The 20,583-nt window shown below is 42.1% G+C and overlaps 1 protein-coding gene across 5 annotated transcripts in view; it reads right to left on the reverse strand.

Moving 5' to 3' along the window:
- The window catches only part of rps6kc1 (ribosomal protein S6 kinase B1), a 174,146-nt gene that overhangs the window by 149,613 nt on the left and 3,950 nt on the right, over positions 1-20,583 (reverse strand). For all 5 annotated transcript variants that reach the window (XM_085981219.1, XM_085981217.1, XM_085981212.1 and 2 more), the window contains exons 3-4: positions 19,062-19,182; positions 2,441-2,556 (exon numbers count right to left, since the gene is read on the reverse strand). In XM_085981219.1, the coding sequence (XP_085837345.1) occupies positions 2,441-2,556; positions 19,062-19,182 (237 nt within the window). The remainder of the gene's footprint in view (positions 1-2,440; positions 2,557-19,061; positions 19,183-20,583) is intronic.

The raw sequence follows: 20,583 nt of genomic DNA on the forward strand, positions 1-20,583 counted from the left end.
TGAGGGGTCGGGCCTTATCAGAGTAATTGGGCACCCATTGGGCATAATACGAAAAAAATCCCAGGCACCTTTTTAAAGCTTTGGGATTGTGTGGCAGGGGCAGTTCCTTTAGGGGGCGTAATCGGTCAGGGTCCGGTCCAATTACCCCATCTTCCACCACACAGCCGAGGATACAGAGACGGGTTGTGTTGAAGACACATTTGTCTTCGTTGTAGGTTAGATTCAGCTTTAGGGCAGTTTTTAAAAATCTCGCAAGATTTAGATCGTGGTCTTGCTGGTTGTGCCCGCAAATAGTGACATTGTCCAGATAGGGGTAGGTAGCTTGTAGTTTATTCTCGTCAACCATGCGGTCCATCTCACGTTGGAAGACCAAGACCCCATTTGTTACTCCGAAGGGCACTCTGAGAAAATGGTAGAGGCGCCCGTTCGCCTCGAAGGCGGTGTATGGGCGGTCCTCCGTTCTAATGGGGAGCTGGTGATACGCGGATTTGAGGTCGATAGTCGAGAAGACTCGGTATTGCGCAATCTGGTTGACCATTTCTGATATGCGGGGTAAAGGGTAGGCGTCCAGCTGGGTATAAATATTAACAGTCTGGTTGTAGTCAATTACCATCCGTTTCTTTTCGCTATTTTTATCTATGACTACTTGGGCACGCCACAGGCTGGTACTGCATTCAATAATGCCTTCCCGCAGGAGTCTGTCCACTTCCGCCTTGATAAAGTGTCTGTCTTCCAGACTGTACCGTCTACTTTTGGTCGCTATGGGCCTACAGTTCGGAGCGAGATTAGCGAATAAAGAGGGCGGGCTGATTTTTAAGGTTGATAGGCCACAGACTGTGAGTGGCGGCTGGGACCCGCCATATGCTAGCGTGACACTTTCGTGGTGGCACTGGAAGTCCAGGCCCAAGATTTACATTAACACAGAGTTCTGGCATCACGAGGAGTTTAAAATCCTTGTAGTCCGTGCCTTTTACAGTCAGTGTTACCACACAGTAGCCCAAAATGTCCGAAGTGTGGGGCTTAGCAGCCATAGCAATTCTGCTCCGTGTAGGGGTTACCGTTAATGAGTGCCGCCGTACCAGGCTAGGGTGGATAAAACTCTCGGTACTCCCACAGTCAATTAAACATTTCGTTAAATTCCCGTTTACCTGTATGTCCATCATGGATTTTGTCAACGGGTGTGGCCTGGATTGATCCACCGTGATCGAAGCCACTGTTGGGCCCTGGGCGGCCGTTGAGTTGGGAAAAGATGGCGGATCCCAAGATGGTGGCCCGCACTGCACCCACGAGGCGGTGACAGAGTTGGAAATCAGATTCCCCCTGCAGACTTTGCTAAAATGCCCCTTTTTCTTACATTTGAAGCATGTAGCGTCCTTCGCTGGGCATCGTTGTCTGGGGTGCTTGGCCTGGCCAGAGAAGTAGCATTTCGGGCCTCGAGACATTGCCGCTGTAGTAGGACTCCTGGGTGAACTTCTGTGTGGGGACTCCGGCGGCGTAGAGCTGGTCTGAGACCTGGATGGGGAAGATGGCTGATTCCAAGATGGCGGCCCCCTCGGCGCGCACGAGGCGGTGAGGGCCGCATGGCCGGAAGAATAAGAGTCAGAGTTTCTCTGGGCCACATCCAGCGATCGCGCAGTGGCCACTGCCTTTTGTAAGTTCAGGACCTCCTTCTCCAGCAGTCTCTGCCGGATATAATTCGATTTGAGGCCTGTGATGAAGGAATCGCGGACCAATTTGTCAGAGTACGCGTTGGCCGTCACGGCCTTGCAGTTACAGTCCCGGACCAGGTCCTTTAGGCCCTGTAAAAAATCGTCCATTGATTCCTCTGGTTGCTGCCGGCCTCTGGTATTGGGCCTTCAGGATAGTGATGGCCTCCGTGTAAGAGGTGGCGTCCCGGATGAACGAATAAATCCGATGACTTACGCGAGTAGTCAGTAGACTCAGTTTATCTACCTCGCTAGCGGATGAGGCCCCCCCGAAGAGTTCGAAGCATTTGAGCCAGTGTCCAAATTGATTTGATGCTTCAGCAGAATGTGGATCCAAGTCCAGACGCTCTGGTTTTATGAGTCGATCCATCCTAGTATTCTTTAGTGATTAAAATTGATGGGCCTTCAATAACCACAAAACTAGAAGTTATAGGCTTAAACAAGTTGGCATTTAATCACTAAGATCAGAGCTAACATCTCAACACGCCGACTGGTTCACAGGAATGAGTCATACAGATCCTGGGATCTTTATGTAAGAGAAGTCAGGGGTGGAGCCAAGAGCCAAGACCTGGAACCTCCCAGGTTAGTCGGGAAAGAGGAAGTGAAACTATACACAGTGGGGGAGGGTAATATACACATGTGTGCAAAACGAATACAGGATCAAGACAAACAGGTTTCATTACAGTCCTTCTCCAACATTACTTTGACAAAAACAGAGCATAAATGGCACGTACCTTAAAGAAATCTTCAAGCTGTTTACTGTTGTACAAGGCTGGGATATTAGCAGAGAACTGCAGGAGATCTTCAGCGCATTGTCTTCTGTTTTCAATCACAGTCTCGTCAAAACGACCTACAACAAAATATGCAGTTATCAAAAAGGAATATGAAAAAAAAAAATTCTAGTTTTATTTCACCTATAAGTATATACTGGCTACATCTATCATTCGAGGGGGCTAGTCAGAAAATAGTACACAATTCCAGAGAGTAAACGTTCAGCAGGAAGCTATTTTTTTTTTTAGCAGCACACACTTTATAAAATACATCCTCTTTTGATAGATGCAAACTTGAGTGAAATGATTCCAATCCATTAGTTGATTTTATTTGGACTGGATTTATTGCAGTCACAGATCTTGAATGTACATCAGTACAGTCAACACAAACATAAAATAGGATCAACTGAATCTAAGCAAATAGTATATCGCCCATGAGACACAGACCACCATTTCACCCTGAAGGACATCGCTGGTTCACATGACTAAGTAGCACATCAACAAATACTAATTCTATTGCTGTAGTCAGGCTGCAGGTCGTGGATAGCTCCCAGCAACAAAACACAATTGTTCTTTTGCACAAATGCATAAAAGAAATTACAATCCCCACATAACAATTTTACAAATCAAAATGGTTACATTACATTATTTTCTTCATATAACCAGGTACCCAATAAGATTGCACATCTCATCAGAGCCTTGCAGAGATGTTGGATGAGTTTCTTTGTGAAGGAGTGAATGGGAAAACACTGAAGTTACTCTTTACAGTAGTGTATAGAAAGCCTTTATCAATTACTGGGACAAGTAAATGGAATCTTGGTTTCACATCATGGAATACCCAAACACTTGAGGACAGGAACATCGGCCCCCTGGAGGGGCCTCAAGACAAGACACTAACAACAAGCGAACTGAAAAGAAGACTGCAACACATTAGGACACTTGTCTAATGTAATGACAATGTTAAAATTCTAAGTGACTTCCACAATGTCAAAGTGTTTGATTTATCATTTTCTGTTAGAAAAGCAACGTCATTTCATTACATTAGACAAGTGTTCCAATGCATTTTGACAATTTATGGCATTGAATAATGTCTTTGTAAACAAACAAACAGTCTGTCACTTTTTAAAGTTTCTAAGTTATTTGCAGTTGCATTTCTGGGTACATTACCTTCAAGTCAGATGGGTCATGGGGTCAGGACCTACTCCAGGTCGTGAGCACATAATCTAGGCTGACACCTTAGTGCAGTACTGAGAGAGTGCTGCAATGTTGGAGGTATAGGCTTTTAGATGAGATGTTAAACTGAGGCTCGGTCTGCTTGTTCCCATGATACTACTTGAACATCAAGCCAGTTCTCATGGTGTCCTGGATAATGTTTATCCCTCAACCAACACCACTTAAAAAAAGATTAACTGATCATTATCTCAGTGCTGTTTGTGGAACTTTGCTGTACAAAACTAGCTGCCACATTTGCCTGCATAGCAGTGACTACCCTTCAGAAGTAATTCATCATTGGCTATAAAGTAGTACAGTACAACCTGAGGACATGAAAGGCACTATGTCAATACAAGTTTTTCTTTCTTTATTTTATATATCAAACATGGAGACATCCATTCCCCCCAGCCCCACCATACTGTTTAGTCATATCCTTATGCGCCACTCCACTACAGCTACCTGCTGTACATGTCTGCACATAAACGGTCATTGCCAGCCATTACTCTGTACCTAAACATCTAGCTTCTGAATTTTTTCTATCTACATCACAGTTTATTTTTCCCTCTTTCTCGATCTGCTCTCTTTGTTCCCCCACCACCACCACCTCGGCATTAGTTTAAATTCTCCCCCACTGCCTATCTACCCTTCCTGCATGGATATGGATATCAGCTCAATTCACATGAAGTCTTTCCCTTTAGCACAACTTCGTCCTGCCCAAGAACATGCCCATATGCCCTAGGGACGTGAAGCCTTCCTTTCTACGCCATCTTTCTACCATGGTGTCAGCATAACTCAGTCTTAGCACTCCCGCCTTGGGAGTCAAAAGGCTGTGGGTTCAAGCTCTGCTCGAGACTTGAGCACAAATTCTAGGCTGACACTTCAGTGCAGTACTGAAGGAGGTGTCATCTTTCAGATGAGACATTAAACTGAGGCCCCATCTGCTCTCTCAGGTGGACGTATAAGATCCCAGGGCACTTTGTGAAGAGCAGGGGAATTGTCCCTGGTAGCCTGCCCAATATTTATCTCAATCAGCATCACTAAAACAGATTATCTGTTCATTATCTCATTGCTGTTTGTGGGAGCTTGCTGTACTCAAATTGGCTGCTGCATCTCCAATATTACAACAGTGACTACACTTCAAAAAAGTATTTAATTAGCTGCAAAGCATTTGGGATGTTCCGAGGTCATGATAGGTGCTATATAAATGCAAGCTATTTCATTTTCTTTTACTTGTTGCCACATCCAATTTATTTTTCTCTAACTTATCCAGCAGGACTAATCCTAAAATTACTACCCTTGTAGTTTGCACTTTAGTCTAGAGCCTAACTCAACAAACTCTCTAAAACCTACATCTAACTGTTTCCCATCTTATTGGGTTTTCGTTAACTACAACTAGTTGTTGGTTTGCCTCCCTTTTCAGGAATTTATTCAAGTGTTTAATTTCATCCTTTATGCTAGCACCTTGGAGACACCATTCGTGACTCCTGGTCACAGCTGCAAAATCATCTATTCCTCTAGTTGTAGAATTGCTCACAACTATAACTCCCCTATTCCATTGGCTACTGTCTCTATTTTTCCCTCTTGGGTAACCCCTTGCTCCATGATATCATGTTACTTTTGGTTCATTTCTCCTGTACCTCCAACCTTGTTCTCATCACAGAGAACAAGGATGGAAGGACACAGGAGGGTATACAGCCTGGACAAGAATTAAACACTTAGGGTTTTCTGTAAAGGTCCTCCTGCCTCTTCCTCCTGTAGGCGGTCACCCACTTCTCTTCCTCTGCTTCACTAATTCTCTCTGTGGGTTGAACACCTTCTAGAATGCGGCTTCCTCCCCACGTATGTTTCGAGTGCAGCCAGCTGGTCCTCAAGCTCAGTGTGCCCTTGCTCAAACAACACAACTTTCTGATGCTTCATTCATTCTGAAAATTCTGCAGATCCAGTATATTCCAAATCATTAGGCTAGCTTCTGATCTTGCCATTACTATTCCCTTAGCTTCTTTCCTCTCCAGATTTAAATAAAAAATTAATTTTCACATACCTGTCTGGTCGTGCACTTGGTCTCAGTGTTTAGCTCTTGTTCAGGGCAAGCGTCTCTCAGGAAACGCTCACTATCAACACCTTACACAATTGGATTCTCGCAGCTAGAATGTTCTTTATATAAATTCGATTTCTCATGGCAAGTGGCTCAATGCTTGGGTTTGAATTAACTACTGACATTCATCTTGTATCAGTTCTGTGTGTTGTGCAAATCACAATGTTTTAATTACAAAAGAAAAAAAAGGCTAAAATGAATTATGTGCATTAATTAAAGAAGGAATTGCTTGAATGCTTACATCCTAACTGTTTCGATCAGCAGCAGGATTTTTTTCCCCCCCAAAAAGTTTAAGTTATGGACAATTATGATCTTGTAATAAAGATCTTGGTTACAAACTGCACAGATGACTAGTGAAAATTCAGAATCCAAAATGGCAGTGCTGGCAATGTTAGGGGAGGTCAACTCAATGAAATCACTGCTGTAAATCATCAAACAAACTGATGGGTTCTGGAATCAAATTACTGATTTCAACAATGACATACAGCTCTTTTAATCCTATGCAGGACCGCATTTGGTTCACAAATACACTGGTTTTAAAAAGGGTTAGAATTAGTCACAACTGTGTTATCCACAATAAAGTCCTTAACTTTTCTCAGCCAGCTTACCACATTTTACTCTATGAAGCACCGCTATTACCCAGATCTCATGACTGCAGAAGAAATTAAATATGGTCACAAATAGCATTTACTAAATGCTGACATCATCCTTAAAGAAGGTACCCGTCTGCAAGACAAGGCATATCATGTACCTGTACTGAGCTTTATAAAAAACAATCAAAGGGTAATGGATTTATCCCAATAATGGATTCTTCATCCTCTCGGCCAAGCTCATGAATATCAGCAGATCACGTTAACCAGTTTTTACACAAACCTGAAATGTATCCTTTTTTAAGCTTAGCATTCTGCAGCAGATAAAGAAATACTGTAATGCGATTTTAACTTGTAAATTCATTGCAACAGTACATTTGATTAAGTACAAAATATAAGATGAACCATGATAAATGTCCACTTTCATTAATAAAGTTTCAATTGGAATTACTGCCGATTCATCAAAAAGGACAAAAAATATAAACCACCTCACTAAAATGGGTTGCTGCACCTTTAAAACCTTGAATAAAGTACACTGGGATTTGATGTATTGTAGGATGTGGGTATAATGAGAACTCAGGCACACCAATTACTGGGTCATAGTGGAAAGGCACACGATAGACTGAATGCAGCACTGCAGGTTTCAAATGCAGTACTCTCAATGTACAGGCATGATTAACAACAGACCACTGAAAAGTAACAAAAGAATGCTGAATCTGCAAACAATGATTATTTATACCTTCGCGTGGCAAAGATTAACGGGCAGATTAGATAATAGGAGAAAATATTTGCACCAAAACTCTAGTGCGCTTCTTCAAATTGTTATTTGGAGCCATTATAACTTTACAAAACTTTACTTTAGGACAATAGATTTAAGCCAAGAGTGTGAAACAATCAGCAGCTTTTAAAAAATCTTTGCTTAAACTGGGAGGATGGAGAGGAAAAGAATTAAGTTATGATGTACCTGTGAGCAGTAAAACCTACACAATCTTTTAATTAAACATAAAAAATGTTTTTGTTTTTTTAAGTGGATACACCACAGCGCCACGGAACACTATGGCCTCATTCATTCTGTTGGTTTATTTTTGAACACTACTATATCTGACTTAAATTACATTTTGAGGTCAATCAAGTAGGTATTGATTTTTGTATTTTAAACATCAGCAGTCATTACAAGGATGTTGATGGTAGGAGCAATTGAAGTACTGAAGATCACCTTGAATAAGGCTGCTTACACCGTTTGGCTACTGGACTAAAACATGTGAGACAATTTCCACATACCAGACTACTCCGAGCAGATGGCAAGCAGGCTGGAGACAAAGAAGTGAAAGAGGCAAACGCAAACAAGAGCAGTTGAAACATAAAAGGGAACACAGGGAATAAAGACAAGGGTAGAGTTAAAGAAAATGTTATTAGTAGACATTTAAAAAAAACTATCACTCTTACCTTAGGCCCAGAAATTAACACAGCTCTACCATTAAGCAACTTAAGATGGGGAGAATTTTATTTTTAAAAAGCAGAAGGAAGCTAGCTACAAGAAATGACTGTCTATAAAAGAAGCAGTCGACGGGCTGAACAATCTACAACCGCTTTAAAAATTCACTCTCAGAATTAAGGCATCGCGAGCAAAGCCGGCATGTATTGCCCATCCCGATAACAGTGGTTTTCTAGGACACTTCAGAGAGCAGTTAAGTTCAACATATACACCAGACCAGGTAAGGACAACAGATTTCCTTCCCTGAAGGACATTAGTGGACTAGTTCGATTTTTACGACAATCTGACAGCTTCATGGTCACTTTTATTGAGATTATTTCCAGATTTGTCAAATGCTCACATTCAACAGAATTTGAACTCCTGTTTTGTGGATTATTAGTCCAGGCCTCTGGATTACCAGTTCAGTAACACAAAAACATAACCTACTGTAGCCCCATCTAAACTATCATAGATTCAACCCACTTATTTACCTCTTGAGGAAAAGGTTTTTTTTTAAAAACTCACCAATTCCCAAAGGATAATCAAGTAATGCTCCAGAGTATAAATCAACATCTGCACTATTCAACCCCAACCGCCTTCCCTTTTTGCACACTGTCCTGTGGAGCATTTGATTATCTCTATCTATACGTATGCCTGTAGCCTTGAATCCCACCTGCAACTAAAGCAATCCCACCTTCTCAGTGATCTGGTCTGTAATTACAGTGAAGTCATGTTTGATTACACATTTTACATTTATTGTGTCTCAGCAACAAATTAACTCATTTGTGAGAGCTGCAACAAACAAAAATATAAAAAAAGGTCATACATTGGGGACTTGCTGGATATATTTAGCTAACGGCTAGTCCTGATTGAATAAGGCACTGGCCACCAGTAATTACAGTGCCAGAAAGAGACTAATGCCCTATGGCAGATTACCAGCAAAGAAATGACAACCAAACTCTCAAGTAACGCCAAACTCTCAATCATGAATTTTGCTCAACAAGCCATCTCCCACTTGATCCTGTTAGTCTGAAAAAGGGAAAATAGTAGCATCACGTATTGAGAATTTTTATTAAAATTTTATGCAAGTACAAATAATCAGCAAGTCTGATGTTTGCCATGTGTTAGTAGCAACAATATAAAGATGCCTTGATGCGGACATTGAGCGGTCCACTCCTTTTATCCTGAAGACAAAGAGCTGCATAAAAAGAAAAGAAAACAATCACAGGACAGACCCAGAGGTAGAGCTATCAGAGCAGAGACAGGAACAAGGAGATAAAAGCCTAAAAACCACAAGGCAAAACCAGGAATATAAAAAAGGCACAAGTAGAATAAAGCCACCAAGACACAAAAATAGAAAGGAACAGACCACTTTTTGTTCTTATTCTACCAACGTTTATTCCTCTCTTTCCTCTTGTGAACACACTGACTCCTTGCTAACACGTAGTGCCACAGATACCAGGCATCCTCCGATATCCCCCTTGTTGTCATTCTGCATGTGCGAGTCCAAAGCGAATATACATAGTAACAGTGTAACATAATAATGTGAGCAGAAGACAATTGGTCCATAGGGCCACACTTCCAAACCTCCTTACTGGTGATTCTAAAACGAATAGCCCCGAATTGTATTTACCAACAAAAATTCATCCAGTCTTTTCAAAACCTCCATGGCTTTCTGTTTATCACCGCACTAGTAATCTACATTTCTACCATCATTATTGAAAAAGTGTCTAAATTTCTTATTTTCTTTTGACATCCTTAACTTTAAGCTATGTCCAATAGTCCTTGAATCCTATGCCCAACAGGGGAGCTTTACTGGATCCAATTTCTCCATATCCCTGAAAATTTTGAAGACCTCTAATAAGAAAAGGAGGATGGGGGGAAGGACTTGAGTAAAGTTTTTTTTTAATTCACGGGATGTGGGCGTCGCTGGCAAGACCAGCATTTATTACACATTCCAAATTGCTCTCGAGGTGGTGGTGAGCCACCTTATTGAACTGCTGCAGTCCATGTGATGTTTATTCTTATTATACTTGGGCGTAGCGGTTTGGTACAACTGAGTGGCGTGCTAGACCATTTCAGAGAGCAGTTAATAGTCAATCACATTGCTGTGGGTCACATAGAGGTCAGACTGGGTAAGGAAGATTGAGTAGACTAGGCCTATATTCTCTAAAGTTTAGAAGAATGACAGATGATTTCATTGAAACAGAGAACATTCTTACAGGGCTTGACAGGGTAGATGCAGGGAGTAGGTTTCCCCTGGCTGGGGAGTCTAGAACCAGGGGTCACAGTCTCAGAATAAGGGGTCGGCCATTTAGGACTGAGATGAGGAGAAATTTCTTCACTCAGAGGGTGGTGAATCTTTGGAATTCTCTACCCCAGAGGGCTGTGGAGGCTCAGTTGTTGAGTATATTCAAGACAGAGATCGATAGATTTTTGAATATTAAGAGAATTAAGGGATATGGGGATAGTGCAGGAAAGTGGAGTTGAGGTAGAAGATCAGCCATGATCTTATTGACTGGCAGAGCAGGCTCGAGGGGCCGAATGACCTACTCCTCCTCCCATTGAATGACCTACTCCTGCTCCTATTTCTTATGTTCTTAAGTGAAACAGATGGGTTTTTACGACAATCCAATAGTTACATGGTCACCATTACTGATACTAGCTTTTTATTCCAGATTTATTTAATTAACTGAATTTAAATTCCCGTGATGGGATTTGAACTCGTGGGGGTAATTTTTCAGGGAGGGGGGTGGGGGGGCCGGCGGCGTCAGCAGGCGCGCTCGGAGGTGGGTCGGGTGGGGGAAAAAAACGACAGCAAGTTGGGACCCCGCTGCCACGCACCTTTCCCAGATGTCGGGTCTGTCAGCACTGAACAGACCCACACGCAGCGGTGGGGGAGGCAATTCAAATTCAAATTTGTTAACAGCCCATTAAGAAGTATTTTGAGTTCACCTTTACATTTTACAAGGTGGTCCACGTTGCTCAGGGATCACATCAGGTAAGCAGGTCAGGAGTTGTATGACCATCTCATTTCTTGGCAGCTGCAAATGTGCTATAAAAGCTCCCATCTCACCAAGCTGTTGCTTACTGCATTTGGAAGACCGATTGCGCTTTTATGCAGGTTGCAAATATTTGGAGTAAACTCTCTATCCAGTGTCACCTCATTGGAACAACCTCTCTCACCACTGGCAGATCGCTTCGGTCATCGCAAGTTCACCTGCCATCTATTCCATCAGCTTCGGTGACCTTGAAACTATCTCACCTTGGTCCTCAGAATCCCACCACGATCAACCCCAACATCAGCAGCACCAGGCACACCAGCAGCACCACCAACCTTCTCCGCAATCAACCGATGCTACACAGGACATCAGCACCCAACCACATTGCTACCCGGGAGGCCAGGGATGGCCTCACCATGGCCAGATTTGCTTCACTTGATGCTGCACACCCTGGTTGCCTCATTATGTGCCAGGTTGGCACCACCCCACACCAACAACATAACGCATCCCTACAATGCCCAAGCCATTCCTTTCACACGCATCACCATTGCGGGGGGGGGGGGGGTGGGGGGCTACCATTATGTCTCACCATTCACTGCAACTCACTAAGCCACTTCCAAAAGTGCACATAAATCTGTCCAAGAACGCAAAGTGTTGAAAATAAAGATTTCAATGTTTGACAACACATTTAACAGAAACTTTACATGAACATTGGCTAAAACACACAAGTGCCTACCCTTGTGTGTTGCTAATTGGTATGATTGGACTAGGATGAAGGTGAGTGTGAGGGGTGGCTAGTGAGATGAGGAAGTGATAATGTAGATAGAGAGGAATGGGTGAAGGTGCAAGGTAAGTTGGTGAGAGTAAGGTTGTGCAGGAGTAGGGTAGGGAAGGCAGAGTGATGGGGATGTGATGCGTGGCACAGCAGGATGAGGTTGGGTGTGGCTTTGTACTAACATTTCGTGATCTACTGAGATCGTCGAATGGGTTGCACCACTACAGCCTGGTCCTCCTGATGACATCCCTATTTCTGTCCTCCTGTGCAATGTGCAACCAAGCTGCGTTAATCTCCTGGGGAGGTCTCTTCCACCCATTGGAAGGGAAGAGAACCTCCCTGTGGACTGTGACTCCCTCCATAAACATATGGAGGGAGTCATGGGAGAGCCTGGGTGCAGCCGTGCACCTCTGCAGTGCTCGTCAGTGTTTACAGCACCTCAATGCTGTAGAACACTGACAGCACAACTGTCAAAGTAAATTTGCGCATGGTCCCTTTAAGGAAACCGGCTGATGACGCGTTATCGAATTACATCATCAGACCCACTTCCTTCAATTGGCCAACAAAAGCGCTGGGCGGGCTTAACAAGCCCAATCAGGGGAAAATCATTTTAGACAGCGGGCTGGAGCCAGCAGCGGGGTCAGGACGTCACCTGCCATGGACACACCAAGATTGGTAAAATCACACCAAGATTGGTAAAATCCAGCCCTATGTCTCTGGCCATTATTAGTCCAGGCCTCCAGATTACTAGTCCAGTAACATAAGCACTATGCTACCATTCACAAAGTCACAGTAGGCTGAGGACACATTTGTCAGCTGAAGCCTCAGAAACCATAAGTATTTCATCTATGCACAAACCTCTGTCCCACCTGCCCGTCAATATTTTCCTCTCCAACTCTTCCTGCCACTGGCAGCCCATGATACCAAGTTCCTCCTCTATGTGGTGCTGGGAGGGGGGGGGGGGCGTAATTTCACATATATAGTCATGTATATATATCTCAAGTCCATTTAAATGAATAATTGATGTAAGAATAAAGCGTTTAAAAGAATATATTTATGCACAAATCCCTTTTCTATCTTTTCCACTGTCCTGGTTAAATGAATAACTTAACTGAATGAAACGTTTAAATGAATTGCAAAAGTCTGGAATGATTCATTTAAGCGTTGTGCGAAACCCTTTTTGTCAGTCAATGTGTTAAACTCTTTATACAAGTGTTTTTGTCTAGGTGTGAAAAAAAAATATCACCTAGTAATCAATTCAGTGATGTTCCAGAGTCTTTTTCACCTCATCAGGTGCCAGGGCTCAAACACTCTTAGGTGCCAATATGTCTAGTCTGTTTTCTACTTTAATTTCCATTTTAAAAAAGAACATTTATTTATATATAAAAGCAAAATACTCTGGATGCTGGAAGTCTGAAATAAAAACAGAAAATGCTGGAAGTACTCAGCTTGTCAGACAGCATCTGTGGAGAGAGAAACAGAGCTAACGTTTCAGGTCGATGACCCTTCATCAGTACAGTTCTGAAATGTTAACTCTGTTTCTCTTGCCACAGATGCTGCCTGACAAGCTAAGTACTTCCAGCATTTTCTGTTTTTATTTATTTATATAACATATATTTCACAACTCAGGACATCCCAAAGTGCTTCAAAGACAATGAAATACTTTTGAAATATAGTCACTGTTGTAATGTAGGGTAACATGTAGTAAGGTCCCACAAACAGCAAGATAAATGACCAGATAAGTTATAAACAACAGCAACCCCAACAGTGATGCTGATTGAGGGATAAATGCTGGCCAGGACACCGAGAGAACATCCCTGCTCATCTTCAAATAGTGTTATGGGATCTTGTACATCCACCCGAGAGGCTGAACGTCTCATCTGAAAGATGGCATCTCCAACAGTGCAGCATTCAAATGTCAGCCTACATTATGTACTTAAGTCTCTGGAGTGAGGCTTGAAACCATGAGCATTTGACTTAGAAGCGAGAGTGCTACCACTGAGCCAAAGCTGACACTGGCAAGGGAGGTTCATCAAACTGGTTTAAGAAAATGCTTAATGATCAACTTGACTTTAGCCTCTAATGCCAGGAAATTTATACATGATCCGTTACTCTTCTGGTACCTTTCAAAAAGATCCTACCATTTTGAAACTTAAATTGTAGTAAACATCACTAGTAATAAGATTCTCTCCCACAAGTGGAACTTCAAACAATTGTACAAAATAGCAGTGTAATTAAGCACCTTTTCCAACCCTTTAAATTGTACTACTCATGTACAGGCCTACATTACTGGGATCAGTAGGTTACCAATTTAAGAATTTCATGATTTGGAAAAACAATGGAAGTCTCAAAATGAGGTTCCTGTGGAATGTTGTCCTTTGAGTCCAATGTGGCTTCTCACAAAAAGAGCCAAATTTAACCTACAGCCTCGTGTGGTGATTCTCAGAATCTTTGCTAGTATGGTTCAACAATGAAGGGTGTGGATTACCATCAGATTCCTTCGCGAAAAGAAAAGCTTGTATGATTGGTACAAACAAACCAGTATGAACCTGAAGAAATGGAAGGTGATCTGGCAAAAGATGAAAATTAGTGACATTAACGACCAGAGAAAAACACACACATAATGGGGCAGTAATTCCTCCCCAAACGCGCGAGTACGGAAGGGGTACTCACGCGTCTGGCCGGAGGAAATGCCGGTTTTCAGCATGCACAGCGCATGCGCTGAAAACCGGCATTTCCTCTCCTCTAACCCAAGAGTTGAAGAGGCTAGCGCGTGCGCTGCAGGGGGCAGCGCGTGAGTCTTGGATTTCCTGTGTTTTGGGGGATTTGCGCATGTCTAAAGGCCTCCGGTCTTTACGCTTGTAAAAAGCACACGTAAGTATTTATTTTTACAGGTAAGTGGTGTTTTAGTGTAATTTAGAAAACAAATTTCCACAGGTTTATTATTTTAAAGAATCTACAATAAGGTAAGTTTAGTTTTAGACCCTTTTTATTAAAAATTTATTTTTTTCAAAAAATATTATTGTTTAAATTATTTTTTTAAACTTATTTATACTTAATTTAATGATTGGGATGTTTTTTAAATTTTTATTTAAAGTTTAAAGTGTGTTTTGGGCCCCCGTAGTTTTCATGAGTTTGACAGTTCTTACTCTCAAACTCATGAATGAACCTTCCTCTCCCCTGATTGGCTAAACAGTGCTCACCTGATCCCAGCCGGCACATCGCACTAACTACGCCGCTGGATCAGGTAAGCACAGCACGCTGACATCTGAACCAGGCCCGTCACAGGAAATGCAAGCAGGCCCGGGCTTCAGATGTCAGCGCGCAGGGCGAGTGCAGATCGGGGGCTTGCACGCGCGGCAAGCCCCCGACACCAAGTTCTGGGCCAATATATAATCAGAACTGGGGTGACATATCTTTATGCAAAAACAGCTTGTTTGCACCTGGATAAAAACAAATTACCTAGATCTAGACAAAGGCATAAACCCTGCTTCAAAGTAAGTTATGACACTGGAGTTATATTTAAATATGGTTCATTACACTGTAGTATACATTCAAGCAGATGCTTAAAATATCTCATGTAAGAGTTAATTCCATAATAATTTTGGCACTTGGGAATTATTTCTGATATTGCAATACTATTTAAATCAAATATTCACGCTGCAAGGAGCAGAATAAAAATATTCTCACCATATAATAAGGTCACCAGCCATCTAGTTTTGAACCTGGCAGTTGACTTTTCAGTAGGCTATACAGAGATTGCAGCATTACCATTTTGATGATTATTTTCTATAAATATTTACTACAGGAGAAAATACAGCCTCTCTGTCCAATTACTCTAGAACAGCAAACATCCTACAGGATTTGGAAATCAGTACTTAATAGATTAAGGGTGAAAAATTTGGTTGCTTTGCGTCTCCCATTAATGTCCTAAGAGGGCGCTAACGGGGCGCAAAGCAACTAGCACCCGGGCACGGCACCGCCAACGCTTCCTGCAAAATTCAGCAGGAGGTTAGCGGCGGCGGTAACCGTTAGCTCCCCACGGCGCTGCGCCGCCAACAATGAAGTCATCACCGTGCGCAGCGCCCTGCTCACGCCCCGGCCATGATCTTCGTTAGCGCCCCGACTTACCACCAGACGCTATGTCCGACAGTGTCGGGGGGGCCTACCTGCAGCTGGGGCGGCACTATTTAAAGGCGAGGTGCCAGGCAGCCATGTTTGTTGCTGGCCACCTGCCAGCACCTGCCTCCGCTGCCGTCCCAGACCCGCCACCCCCCCCCCCCCGCGGAGTGCCGACTGCGCTCCATGAGCTCAGCACTTCTCTTGAGTGCCGGGCTCTTTTGCTGGCACTCCGATCCCCGGTGGCCCAGCTGGGCCCCTGGTCGCACTGCGCAAGGCCCCTCCCCTTTAAGAAGGGGAGGAAGGCCTGCAATACCGCAGCACGTAGCGCCACGATATTCCCTCGCAGTGCCCCAAGAGGGAGGTGCGGCGCTTCCAGTAGCGTCCAGCTTCCCTCTTGGGGCACTACCACTCAATTTCGGCTGCAGGGGCGCTAATTTTTCCGGGGCACTAAAAGTAGCACCCTAGCGAAGTTAGCGCCCCAAAGGGGGCGCGACTCAATTTTCCACCCCTAAGACTCTAGATTAATAAATCCCCTGGACCAAATGATATATATCCTAGTATGAAGAAGACTATGAGAGGACCAGCTATAGTCAAAAAAGCCCCTTTGGTTACTGGAGAGGCTGTACAGGATTAGAAACAAGCAAACAGAATACCAGTATTTAAACAGAGGGACAAATAAGACCAAGGAAACTACAGACCTGTTAGTTCACGAGTAGAGAAACTGATAATAACCATACTGAAGAGGACTACCTATACAGCAATAGTGTAATAAAAACTGCCAATATGGATCTGGAAGTAGAAGGTCCTGCATGGCAAACTTCCTCAACTTCTTTCAAGATGTTACAAATAAAGTAGATAGGGAAATTCCATAAAATATTATTTATTTGGACTGTTAGAAACCTTTTGACAAAATCTCTAGCGAGACTAGTAAGTATGCATTTACACAATATCTGCAGCATCACTGTGAAGCTGTTTCACTTTACACCAATACTGCAGTTATAGTATAAATACAACTGAAATCCAGAGTCAGGGTTCGACCCAATATTAAAAATATTCAAGTAAATCAAGCATTGTATTGCTGAATTCCTTTTACTTCTGAGGGACTGGGGAAAACCAGTGGATTTCACTGCTGTTCTTTCACCTGAGCCCCATCATCTGAATCCTGACTAAACAATTGGGTTGAAAACGTCAGCTTCTCTGATGGTGACTTGCCATATGAATTACGTTTGAACGGTCTTAACCCAGTTCTGAGTGAGCACAGGCTACAACACAAAACTACTGTAATTCTGTGCTAATAAGCAAACCCAAACAAGCCATAATTACCAGAGAATGGCTAGTGCAAGAAATTAAAGGCATCACACTGGTGCAACAAGCAATGTTTTTCTTCAAGCTGGAGTTAAGGTACAGAGAGTTTATGGAGAGCTCTGCAGACACCAATCCTGCCTGAACGTTACATTAACACTGGCTGTAAAAAGTGATAAATCTCCTGTTTCCCAGCACTCTCATACTTCACCTTGATAAGAATGAAAGCTCATCAAAGAAAATACAAATGTAAAGAGACTTAAGTTTAGATATTTCCACTGCATTTCAGCAAGAATCAACCTCTCTGTAAACTTAATTCAAACTTTTAGAATGGTTTTAAAATAAATCTTTCCACCTTTTTGTTGCCCTAAGCAATGCATCATTCTCCGATCAAATGGAACATGCTGTTAGGCGGTCTCCAGCTGCCCACTAGGAGTGGCACAAGAGTGATCTGTAGTGACTTATCCTCTTACTTTTTCTCCCTCTCTCTGTGGGATCTGCCTCACCTTCATTTGATGCCTCCTCTCAATGGCACAACCGAGATAAGAAGCTTACTGTGCAAGGAATGCTGGATACAAATTCAATCCTGAAATTTCTGTGACTCCATTAGTATGCTACATAGAATTACATATATATTACAGCACAGAAATAGGCCATTTGGCCCAACTGGTCTATGCCGGTATGTATGGTCCACTCAAGCCTCCTCTCACCCACTTCATCTAACCCCATCAGCATATCCTTCTAATTCTTTCTCCCTCATTAACTTACCTAGCTTCCCTTTAAAATGCATCTATGCTACTTGCTTTAACTACTCCATGTGGTAGCAAGTTCCACATTGTAACCACTCTTTATGTAAGGAAGTTTCTCCTGAATTCCTTATTGGATTTATTTGTGACTATCTTATCTTTATGACCTCTAGTTCTGAACTCCCCCATAAGTGGAAACGTCTTCTCTATGTCTGCCATATCAAACCCCTTCATAATTTTAAAGACCTCTCTTGGGTCACCCCTCAGCCTTCTCTTTTCTGAAGAAAAGAGCCCCATCCTGTTCAGTCTTTCCTGATAGTTATAACCTCTCTGTTCTGGTATCATCCTTGTGAATTTTTTTTTTTTTTTTTTTTTTTTAAAAAAAAAAAGAAGTGCCTCTATATCCTTTTTGTAATATGGAGACCAGAACTGTACACAGTACTCTAAGGGTGGTCTAACCAAGGTTCGATATAACTTTAACATAACTTCCCTGCTTTTTGATTCTATTCCTCTAGCAATGAACCCCAGTGCTTTGTTTGCATTTTTATGGCCTTGTTAACCTGTGTTGCTACTTTTAAATGACGTGCGAATCTGTACCCCTAGATCCCTTTGCTCCTCCACCCCATTTAAACTCTTATTTTCTAAGGTTTATGTGACCTCCTTATTCTTTCGACCAAAATGCACCACCTCACACTTAGCTATATTGAAATTTGTTTGCCATTTACACACGCATTCTGCAAGTTTATTAACGTCTTCTTGTATTTTGTTGCAGTCTTCCTCAGTATTAACTATACTCAATTTGGTGTCATCTGCAAATTTTGAAATTGTACTTCCGATTCCAGAGTCAATCGTTTCTGTAAATGGTAAACAACAGCACCAATTCCTGTGGAATAACACTTCCCATGTTCTGCCTGTCTGAATAACTACCTTTAACCCCTACCTCTACTCTCTGTTTTGTAACCAACTTTCTAACAATTCTGCTACTGGTCTCCTGACTCCACATGCTCCCACCTTAGTCAGTACCTAATTATTGTACCATAGCACACAAATCAAATTTTGAAAAAAAAAATCGAAGGCACATGCAGTCATTTATCTGAAAACCAAAATTAATGTACTTTATGCAAATGCAGCAAAACTTATTCCCTATGATTATAAACTGAAATGTCCATTCTAGCTGACATCACTGCAAATTTTGCAGAAAAAGCAGAAACGGAATTCTGACACTGCATTTTTGCAAACAGTTAGAAATAAAACATAACTGCCTTACCAAAAACTTTTCCTTTAGCAAAAGGTGGAAATAATTCTGGATGCCTGCATAAAGTTTTATGAAGCTGCCAGAGCTCTTTGTGAAGTTTCTTAAAATCACTGTAACGTTTCCAAACTACTATCTGAAACAAGGGGGGAAAAGTCAGATATTAGCAAACCAATATGACTATTTGCACTGCAACACAGCAAATTAAAGTAGTTACATTGACAGAGAGAAAAAAAAATGACGACCTTAATATAAGGTTCTGGAGCTGCCCTAATAGCCAAGTGGCTAAATGTACCAGACAATGTGGTACAAAGCCATAATGACCAGTTGCTCACAAGTTCAATTCCTGGTCTGTGTCAAGTCAGTTAATCATAAACAAGCTAGCAACTACAATTGGCCTGTAGGGGGAAGAACCAACTAGGATTCCTTTTTTGGGGGGGGGGGGGGCTATCAATGACCCCTGCAAATAAGTTCACACATGGAGGTCAGATGAACATAGAAAGGGGCTTGGCTGAGATGCTCTCCAAGGTCAAATAGCCTGTTGGCACTCATTGCCTAGGCTCATGCATGAAAAGTGGCCAGCGGAGCCCACTGAACCACACTCCAGCAAGAATTCATGTCTTCAGGAGAGAAATGGCAAAATTGAGGCAACATTTTTTTCCCTCAAATCGGTGAATGGAGCATTATGTAACTAGTGATGCAATGATCTTAAAACAACCGTTCTGTGGTACTAGAATAAAAATTAAAAGCAAAAATCTGCACTGCAAAAATTAACACTACAGCCAACCGAACATCAGCTTCAGTGCAAACAGCCAGTTTGCTTTTCCAAACTTACTGTTCCCAGCCATTAAACCTCATGTGTAACAAAAATGTCCCTTGGTGAAGAACTGTACCACATATTTTAGGAAATGAGTTATATTAATTAACAAATTAGCTAAGCATGGGTCATGAATGCAAATCTATACTTTTTCTTTGATAGTCATTAAATAAAAACCAGAAACTGTGAAGTTAATCTCATTCTTCACCTTGTAACAACTTACTTATGTGATTTAAAGCTGCAATACCTAGTGTAAGGGAAATATCAGAATTAGCAGGATTTGTAAATAAGGTGTAGGAACATTGAAGGAAATAAATTCAACTCCAAAACAGTTTGTATTATAAATTTAATTTTTCAATTCCATATATTAGATTGCAAGATATACACTAGCAAGTAATGCAGCTTTAAATTAAATGACCCTCATGCACCGTAGTTTGAAAACAATTACAAAGACAATTGCGTTGAATGGTGTTTTCAGATTTAGGGCAGATTACAGATGTTGCTTGGCCATCAGTCCTTTTTAAACAATCTTATAAATAGTTATAGAATCTCAAAGACAATATTTTTGCATGAAACATTTTAAACCTAAATGTTTGCAACTGAAAACAGGAATGTTGCTTAAATTTCATGTATAAAATATATACACTGCTGCCAGAGCAGGGAGTCTGTACAACCAAAATGGGCCAGGTTTTCCCTGTCATCCCCTACAAGCTGGGTTTC

This window comes from Somniosus microcephalus, chromosome 3, assembly GCF_052327205.1.
Source record: "Somniosus microcephalus isolate GS21.2 chromosome 3, FLI_Smic_1.0, whole genome shotgun sequence".
Classification (NCBI taxonomy): Eukaryota; Metazoa; Chordata; class Chondrichthyes; order Squaliformes; family Somniosidae; genus Somniosus; species Somniosus microcephalus.